General features: G+C 33.7%; 1 protein-coding gene across 1 annotated transcript; it reads right to left on the reverse strand.

Annotated features, from left to right (window-relative positions):
- Positions 1–343: 343 nt before the first annotated feature.
- On the reverse strand, positions 344–8,804 carry LOC129941675 (RNA polymerase I-specific transcription initiation factor RRN3). Its single transcript, XM_056050369.1, has 6 exons — positions 8,283–8,804; positions 1,583–2,473; positions 1,396–1,529; positions 1,157–1,332; positions 836–1,085; positions 344–768 (listed from the first exon to the last, which is right to left on the reverse strand). The coding sequence occupies exons 1-6, from the start codon at positions 8,490–8,492 to the stop codon at positions 531–533; spliced, it is 1,899 nt and encodes a 632-aa protein (XP_055906344.1). The 5' UTR covers positions 8,493–8,804; the 3' UTR covers positions 344–530.
- Between the last annotated feature and the right edge of the window lie 1,019 nt (positions 8,805–9,823).

The following is a 9,823-nucleotide window of genomic DNA, read 5'->3' on the forward strand; positions in this document are numbered from 1 at the left end:
AAAATGATTATCGCAAATGTTTTAATGTTTTACAAACGTATTATTCGGAACTTAAGCCTTGTTTTAGAGGATGAGTTCACCTGTCAGTCACATTGCCCACATAAATCAATTCGTTTAAATCTTTGCTTTCAGTACATCACACCGAAAGTATTGAAAAATAAAAAAAAACATTATTTTTTGATTATGTAACTATACTTAGTAGGTAAACATACCTCAATATATTTCTAAATTCTTATTCAAGCATAAATATAATATATAATTGTTCATTGGATTTATTACGAATTGCATATTATTTTTTTTATTCTATTTATATCATTATTGTTTACTTCAATATTTCTTTTAATTTTTATTGATATTATTATATATTTATATTTGTATGTATATAAATTTTATAGTAAAAAAAAAGAAATTAATTTATACATTTTAATTATAAAAAATTGAGTCTCTTTAAGTTAAGCACCTTGGATTTGTATCTCCTTAACACTTACGTGGGTTGTGTTTTTGTTTTCGTTTTTATTTATATTTTATGTTCAAGTATGAAATCCCGGAGATAATCCATAGGTAAATTGAGCCTCCTGGCTTCTCGCCAATTCACTTAGTTTCTGACGTTTATCGGCGATCAAAAAATCATCAATATCATCAATCATTTCTGAATCACCTCGTTTGCGAAGTCTATCTGCGTTACAGTTAGTTGTCTCATTGCTTGACTCTTCTTCAGCTTCATTGGGTTGATATTGCAAGTAAATTGGATGTATTCTCCTGCTCGATCTTAAAAGGTACAAAAGGGATACATTTCAATCTGAGAGAAATTTTTTTTAGTTTTTTTATAACTCACATTTTTAACAGATATGGATCGAAGGGGAAAAATGTGTCCAATGTTTCTTCAGGGGTGGCTTTTTCGTTAGCATAGACTGTTGCCAATTTACGTCGGGCATTTCGTTCTAATATCGCATGACAGTAGGCCAATTGGTAGGCTCTTGTGACACCAGCAAAGGCAGTGGCTACTGCTGGCAAACACACTCTCAGAGGGTTGAAGTTACACGTCACCAAAGCGGATAATTGCAGAGATTGCAGGAACAACAAATCTACGAAGACAAATTACAAAAAGGGATAAAAAGGTGTGTTGAAACTTGTTTTTAAGATAGATTTTGTTTACCTTTTTTATCAGCAGTTAAATCTCTACTGCGAAAAGCTATCACATAAAAAATTGCTTGGCAAACTGAAAAGAAAACCAAATTGGCTTTGAGTGAGCCATTGGAACGGTATTGATCACTTCGATGAATATACTGATGTGCCCATTCACAGAGTTCCTTCAGATAGTTTTTCAGTACCCTTTTAAAAAGAAAATTCACAATTAGAGACTTTGGGTATAGAAAACCTCATTTGAGTACTTACGCTAAAGATAAGTTCTTTGATCGAGCTAGAAAACTTGCAATATATCCTACAGCTGTTTGTCGTGCCACTGCCGATTCGTTGGGATCATTTATTTTGCTCCATAAGAATTCTAGGAATTTCTCTCCAATGACATTCTAAGATAAAAGAAACTGTTATTCTTTTTCTTTCAATGAAACGAAGAACTTACCTTAAAACTACAAAAATAAAACACAAGAAATTGTACATGATGCGTATTATGACCGGGTAATATAAATTTCTCGAAAATACTTTCCAGAGCCTCCAAGAATTCAAGAGCATGCAAAAGTGTTGCCGACTTCTCTTCAACTCCATCTCCAACATTCGGATTGAATCGATCAATAAATGCCATTGTCTTTTCCATAGACAGATCCAAGGCATGTGCGACTTGATGATTCATCGGAAGAATCTCAGCGGTTATCTTTGGTTCACCCGTCGTCGTTGTTGTTGTTATTGTTGTATCTTCCATTTTGAACATTTCCTCATCGTTATCTTCTTCTTCATCGTACATTTCATCCTCATTTTCATCTTCCATTTCAGATTCTTCAATTTCATGTCGTGGTGCATTCACATCAAAGATAAGTAATTTCCTTATCAAAACTTTCATAACGTCCTTGTTGAGATTCGGTTGGTATTCCAAGAACCACAATACATTATGAACAAATCCACCAACAATGAAGGGCAATTTTTTATAATATGGAAAATGTACATAAATCTTCTCTATGACCACATCACATGCAATGGGAATGATAGATAGAATTCTTGCAATTAATTTATGAACTGCCTGCAATTCATATTTGACATCTTCAGCTGGTGTACCGTTTACCCATTTTTCTTCTTCTTTGGGAATCCATAGACGAATTAAATTGTTGATGGCGAAGGTTAAGTGTTTTACTTGAGCTACCAAAAGATCAACGAAGAAGTCTTGATATGCTTGGATTGCTTGTGGACTTCGATTGGCCCATGGCAATGTTAAGAGAATTTCAATTATACCACCGAATCTGGGGTCCAGCAGATGGAGCAGGGAATGAGCCTCTTTAATAGCTCGAATGAAATCAGATTCCTATGAACAAAAATGGATAAAGAAATATGAATGAAATGAAAGATTCAAAAGTTAGGAGGATGCATTTTCTATTTCATCTTCAAAATGAGTTGGGAGAAAAGAATGCTCAATAAACGGAATGAAGGATCTTTGAACTATTAACATCAACCCTACGGTGTTTGGTTTCATTTGATTGGCCTGAAGCCAATCTGAAGAGTGAACAAATATAAGAGCATGCTGAAACAGGTAAAAAAGCTTTGAAAGTCTGGTAAGATTTATGTTCTAGTCACATAAAACCCTGCCTGAAAATTAATTAATCTATGAAGGGTTGCCGTGGGTTTTGAAGATAATTCGGTATAGTCTGGTGTTGGTGAGCTACGAAGAAGTTACAAAGTTTAGTTTTAAACCCGCCGATCTGGTTAGTAGCTCTCAATATACATAGCCACACGTCCTTACTGCACATTTTTTATTTACCACCAGAATTTTTCGGAGTTGAATTGACAATGTCAAGGTTTTGGACAAGGCATTATATGGAAAAGTTGTTTTTTAGTTTGTCTGGGTCCAAACAATAAAAGCTTGCCAAGGATTGATGTTCATTTTTCCATTAGAAAATTCTCCTCATCCGGTGATATCACCCTCTCATAATTTATAACCTAAATGCTCGAGAAGGAGCTTAGACGTTATGATAAAAAGAATTACAGCAATTGAGGTAAAATGATGAATTAATATTTGCTTATTTGCTCATAAAGGTTATCTAAGACCCACGATGGCTAAATAAGCTAAGCTTCAAATACAATTCATTGAACACTTTTAATAAACTAAGGCAAGTGTTAGGAAAATAACTACAAGAAGGTTGACAACAACAAGTTCAATAAACTCCGGAATCTAAGGATCTACTTTAGTCGATAATTATAAACTGTTTGAGACACTTAAATAAATTTGGATAATATAAAACTGCTGGGATCAGAGAGTAGATAGGGCAGGACATAAACAAACAAAATGACAGCCAGGTTTTTTCCTCCTCTTCCTCAAAAATCATTTTCAGAAGTTCAAAGTCGAAATGCATGCCTACCTATTAGGCAATGTCGAGCTAATGTGCAATCTACAATGAGAAATGAGTTGCTTTGAGCGTTTGGCGTTAAGCTTTAGTCAAATTAGTTTTATTGAACCTGTGGTTCGCTTTCTATATGGCGTCACGCCTAATCAAATGTTTGTATGTAGGTATGGCTATTCCGAAGTTTGATTTATTTGTCAACAAAGGTTTAGTTCAATTGCATTACAGTTTCCTGAAACGTGTTTATGACTTCATTTAACGAGTGTTTTTTTTTTAAGTTGGCAAAACTTTTCTAACGATTTTGTTTGCTGTCAAGTGAATTATATTAAGTTTGTTTTGGGTGACGCCTGAACAACCCTTCTGTTGAAACACAGTTGCATCCTAAAAAAACTGATTGTTTGGTGTGCTTTATAGATTGATTGAATAATTTATTTATTGAATTTGTGAAACAAACTAACGTTAGAATTTACGACTAATATTACATTTATTCTTAGATTAATAAATTTAGAATGCTTTAAGCAATTTGCAAAAAAAAAGCTAAACTGAAGTATTGAAAAAATGTACTTTAAATGTTTTACTTTTGAAATCATCGCTTACGGAACATACCAAAAAGTAATACGTGTTGTAAACTGAAATCAATTGTTTGAGGGGACTATTTTTGCCAAAGTTCGATCTGCTTGATATAGGACGTAAAGGAACTTGCCTTCTAATACTTGAACGGCTATAAATAAAGTTTAATTGTTCCAAAATTGATGCTGATATGACTGACCCGTTGATTAATTTTATAATAAAGCATAGATGAATGTACTCTCTGTGTTTAGAAAGCGATGGAAGATTTATGAGCGTAAGCCTAGGATTATAGGGTGGAAGTTGGAGCCTATTGGTTTATATGCACTGAATAAAAGGGAGCCCATATTATGCAGCCATATTCCAACATTGGTCTTACAAATGATATATAAAGAAGTTTCAGAATATATGGTTCGCGAAAATCATGTGAAAACCGTTTTATAAATCCAAGTGTCTTATTTGCTTTTTAAATAATACAGTCATAATGATTTGAATAAGTTAATTTTGAGCCAAGAATAATACCTAAGTCAGAAAAAGTAGAGAGTTTAGTCAAATAAGAAGTCTAATTGATAATTGAAAGTCAAAACAATTTGTTTGCGTTTAAAACACATTGATTTACAATTGTCTATGTTTAGTAAAAGCTTATTTATAAAACACCATTCGCGAAAACTATTTAGATCATCTTGTAGGAGTATACAGTCGTCAAGTGAGTCAATACGTTTGCAAATTTGTATGGCATCAGCGTTAATTAAAACAGATGAGGGTTTTATAACAGAAGGCAAGTCGTTGACGTACAAAATAAACAGTAAAGGTCCTAAGTCGCTACCTTGTGGTACCCCAGAGTTGGTATGAAAATATGATGACTGCTCATTCCTAAAAACTACGCTGTATGATCTATTATATAAGCACAACGAAACCCAACTAACAAATTTATCGTTAAAGCTTTGGGATTTAAGTTTGGACGCTAATGTTTTATGGCACAATTTATAAAAGGCCTTACTGAAGTCTGTGAAAACACAGTCAAATTTTGTCCGTTTTTCAAACGAATCTAAACGAATGTTACAAATTATAGACTTACAATTAAACGATATGACTTTACAAATAATGGACTCAAATAACTTAGAGATGACGGACAGTTTTGCAATGGGACGATAATTTTGTATTTCATTTTTACTACCCTTTTTATGTATCGGTGTTATGAACGAACTCTTTCAAATTTCAAGAAAAATTGAAGATTGAAGCGTTTAAAAAAAAATCCATAAACGAGTTTCATTAGCAGAGAATTGTCTTTCAGGAGTGAGAGATGTAAATCGTGGAACCAAATTTGGTTTGCTGGATTTCATGATACAGATCAAGACAAGAGATGTTTGCGTATGAATAATCTTAAACAAAGTTTTGAAAGTTGAACCGTTTCTTAATGTTTCCCTATTAAAGCGTTAATATAGTAAAAACAATTTAAGTTTTTTAAGATAATTTGCAGGCACTGAATGGGTTCTTAGTACCCTCTACATATTTATATTTAAACACAATGCGAGTTCTTAGGAACATAGGGAATGATGCAACAGGAGATACCGGTGCACATTGGCCTTAAAGCTTTAAATATCAAAATTAGAGGGAAACACAGAGTTAGGTAAAGCTTTCCACATTCATGATGTTGTAAAATAAAGAGTCTCTCTACTTGACCGTACGTCCGAAATTAAGCTCAAGAGTAGACTGATGAACATTCCTGGAAGTGCGAGTATTCCGGCTGAATTGTTTGAGGGAGGAGGGGGGAATGTAACTGGCTAATTCGACAGAAAACTGTTTATAAAAATATCTGTAGAACAACGAAAGATATGAAACATTGCGGCGGTGTTCAAGTAATGTTAATGTTTCGGTTATTGTTCTAACGCTTATAATTTTTAAACTCCTTTTTGAATTCTACCGAAGAGATCTGAACTTGTTTTTCAGGCACCTGCCTGGATATGCGAGGTATAACTCGTGTTTTGAACTAATGAAAGCTTTGTAAATTATAGACCGGACAGTTCAGAAGAGCGAGAAATTCTTAGCACCTAGCAGCGTTTTTGGCAATGTCGAATACGACATCATTCCATACAAGGTGATCTGTGGAACACATATCGAGTGCTAAAGGTTAATTAGTTAATTAGATGCAAGTGCCACTCATGGATAGTGGCATTTGGGGTGTGCAGATAGCATTGTGTTTTTGAAGCATTAAATTCTACACGGTTTGTATTTCCCCATTAGACAATGTTGGCGGAATTTAATGATCTTATCATAGGCTGGCGTTGATGTTTCACATCTAAAGGACAAGGATGGGAATCAGAAATGGATATAAAAAGGTGAGGGTACTTCTATCAGCGAAACAATTCAGTGGGTTTAAAGCTTCAAGCAAAAGAACATTAATAAAAATAACGAAGCGCACTAGTGTTTATTTTGTGGATATTAGATTTATACCCGTCCAATACTACTTCAATTGAAAGTTCCGAAGCAAACAAGTTTCTAAGCCAACAATAAAAATATACATCAATACCAAAAGCAAGCATTTTCGATAAGAGATCTTGGTGCCAAACTCTATAAAGTGCTTTTAAAATATCAAGTGCAATAACCTTACTTTCTCCAAAACGAATTAAAGATTTGTTTCACTGTTTGGTTAGAAAAAACTTAAAATCACCGGTTGACTTATTGCTACTAAAGCCATACTGTATGATAAGCTGATAATTAATCAGCGTTTTCATGACCTTAGACAATAGTTAGAGGGGTGGAGGATTCACCTCTTTTAGGGACAGGCTGGTTAAATGCTCTTTCCATCCATTCGGAAAGAGCCCTGCAGAATAAGACAGATAGAAAAGGTCACGCAGTGATTTAGAAATGACAAAAATGTTCCTACGTTTTGGACACTAGTATTTTGTATCGTAATTGTTGGTAATATAAAAATGTGTTACGTCGAATATGACCGTTACAGGTTTTTCTAGGCTTGCTTGAACTTATTCCGGTTTTCCTCAGTGGGGCTGGCTTTAAAACAACGAAAACAAACATCTTAAATCCTAAAAGGTTTGATAGATTTAACCCTATTCGGGTGAGAATTTCGAAGATCATTAGATTTCTAAACATATTTACGGAAGTCCCATTAAGCTCCATTAAGACAAATAAAGAGTTTTTTTTTGAAAATGACGATTTTGTTTGAATTCAGAACAAGACCATATTTATTTGACTATTCTAATATAGTATCTCCTTTATTATATTAATACAATCTTCAAATAATCCCAGTTTAAAGCTTTTAATAACATCTTCTGCATACATTCGTGTTTCGCAATATTTTATTGAAAGTATCAAATCGTTTTCACATGCAGACAAATTAAGGTGTCTCAAGAAGGACTTTGTGGTACAGAATAGCTTAGTGATAGTGAATCAGAATCTCGACATCCTGAAACCACTGATAAACTCCTTTCGTTATAGTAAGACAAAATCAGCTTTCCTGCACCATTGGAAAAATCAAAGTGATGTAAGAGTTGCTTGCACAATATGATAATAACATTAAACGCTTTCCAATAATCCATCAAGACCAGAAACTTTAGTTTGTCATCATCTAAAGCGTTTCTTGTCTATTCCATAACAGCAATAAGTGCAGTAATAATTCATTATTAGAGTTCCTTAAGGATTTTTTTAGGATTCTTCCCAAATACCGCTATGGCAATATATTGCGCTATCACTATGTATTCCTTTTTCTTTCTAGAGATGTTATGGGTTCTTTTAAAACCAAATTTCTGCGAATGGAGAAAGGACACTTCAACTGAATGTTATTTGTGAAAATGAATAGCTTTTAGGCGACAGCGTGAAAACTCTGCCAGGATATCTAAAGCATTCGGTCGCACAGCTGGTTAAGGTACGCTACCAACAATTTAGATAGAAAAAGAAGAAATTTCTTACAGGAGGCCAGCGACAGGCCCCGATAACCATTTTCTTATATTTTTGGAAACATTTCTTTGAGGTTATCAAAGAAATCCCTTTGGTAGATAAGGTCGTCTTTTTCACCATAAAATTCCAATATGAATCTTAATTGAAAGGTGAGACATGTGATTGTGTCTTTTGCTAAAAATATGACTGTGCATTCTGCATTAAATAGGCGATAAGAAACTAACAGACTTATTATTTTTATATTTCACACGTATACAACTTTTGCCCACAACTCAAAGGTGGGCTCTTACTTACATTTAAAGTACACTCCTTTAAATATTCACCATATTCATTTATAATCATGTAATTATTTTTCTCCAACACCCCATTGATGCCGTCTTTCAGACGACGAGGTTCCTGGAAACGAACTTTATTGATTATAGCCGCTTTAGTCTTTTCCCTTTCCGTTGGGGTATAGGACTTAAGAATTGATGACAGTCCTGTCTTTGCACTGTACACAGACATTTTCTAATTGTAATAAATATTTGTATATATTTTAATTTGAATTCAATTAAGAAAAGAAAGAAACTTTTGATCCTTTCACTTGGTCACTGGTTTTTTTTTAGGTTACAAGCTCGTTGTAACAACACATGCGATTCTATTTTGATTTTTGATTTCGTTCACTTATTTACAAGGATCTTATTGTGTAGATTTATTTTACTTTTAATTTAAAACACTTCTTGGATCACATTGGGACAAATTTAAAAAAAGTTTTCGCCTTTTTGGCTACGCAGTACGCAAAATAAAATAAGCACGTTGCATATGCAGAACTTGAGAGTTGAGAAATGTCATTTTTTTGTTAGCTGCTTCGTGTCGTCTTTCGTTGATTGTGAAATTTGGCGGGTGGAAAAAGAAAACAGTGAAGCCAAGTGCCACGATGGTTTGTTAATTTCGAAAAGTTTTGTAATTTTAAAACATAAGTTTATGATATATTCAATTTTGCTATCAAAGTCATGGAAGCGGAATAAAGTAAATGAAAAACTAAGGACCAAAGGATCACGACACTTTCATTGCGTAGCTTTCTAAATACCCAACAAATAACAGTCCTTTCCTAGACTAAGGGTCAGTTTCACAATCTAATTGTAAAAATCTGAGTAGTTACCCACACTTCAATTATTTACCAGTGCAATATTCCTGTTACCGAGTAGTGCGTTTCACATGAATCCTTCTTGTTAGTTATTCCAATTTTCCAGTGTTTTAAATGTTTTGAAAAATGAGGGTTGTTAAAAAAGACAAAGTCGATGATTTAGTCCCCGGTTTGCGGGCTTTTTGCACTAATTGGGTAAGTGTATGATTTTTACTTTATTCCAATATTTAAATTGATTTTGGTAGTGATTTGCATTGGTTTCCAGTTAATTTAATTAACTGCAAATTGACTATATCAATTTTATTGTAACATTAATTAAGTTTCCAAGAGTGACTGTCATCTTTCACAGAACAATAATTGTCGTTTTCGATTATAGTTAACAAATCTCAAAACAAATGGCCAAACCAAAACCTCGCTGTCCGGCCTTAACACTGGAGTACACGCGTCCTATTTTTGTACACCAATGCACGCGTGGCCTACTATGGTAGACCATTTAATAATGTTTATAATTTTTTATTTTAAAAACATATAAAGTAAATAAATATATAAATATAAAATAAAAAACTGTTAGTTATGAAGAAAACTTGAACTGTGGTCTGCTATGGTAGGCCACGCGTGCACTCCAGTGTTAATGTGCGTTTAATTTTACTTCCGATTTCAAGTGTCAGCAAGCGTGATCCTAGCATTTGTAAAACGAAATTTAGCATCA

This window comes from Eupeodes corollae, chromosome 1 (genome assembly GCF_945859685.1).
Source record: "Eupeodes corollae chromosome 1, idEupCoro1.1, whole genome shotgun sequence".
Taxonomy (NCBI): domain Eukaryota; kingdom Metazoa; phylum Arthropoda; class Insecta; order Diptera; family Syrphidae; genus Eupeodes; species Eupeodes corollae.

Coding starts and splice junctions, on each gene's coding strand:
- LOC129941675 (XM_056050369.1), bottom strand. CDS start 8,492: ATGTCTGTGTACAGTGCAAAGACAGGACTGTCATCAATTCTTAAGTCC. Junction 1,530..1,582: donor TTTATTTTTGTAGTTTTAAG/GTAAGTTCTTCG, acceptor CTTTTATCTTAG/AATGTCATTGGAGAGAAATT. Junction 769..835: donor GATCCATATCTGTTAAAAAT/GTGAGTTATAAA, acceptor GTACCTTTTAAG/ATCGAGCAGGAGAATACATC.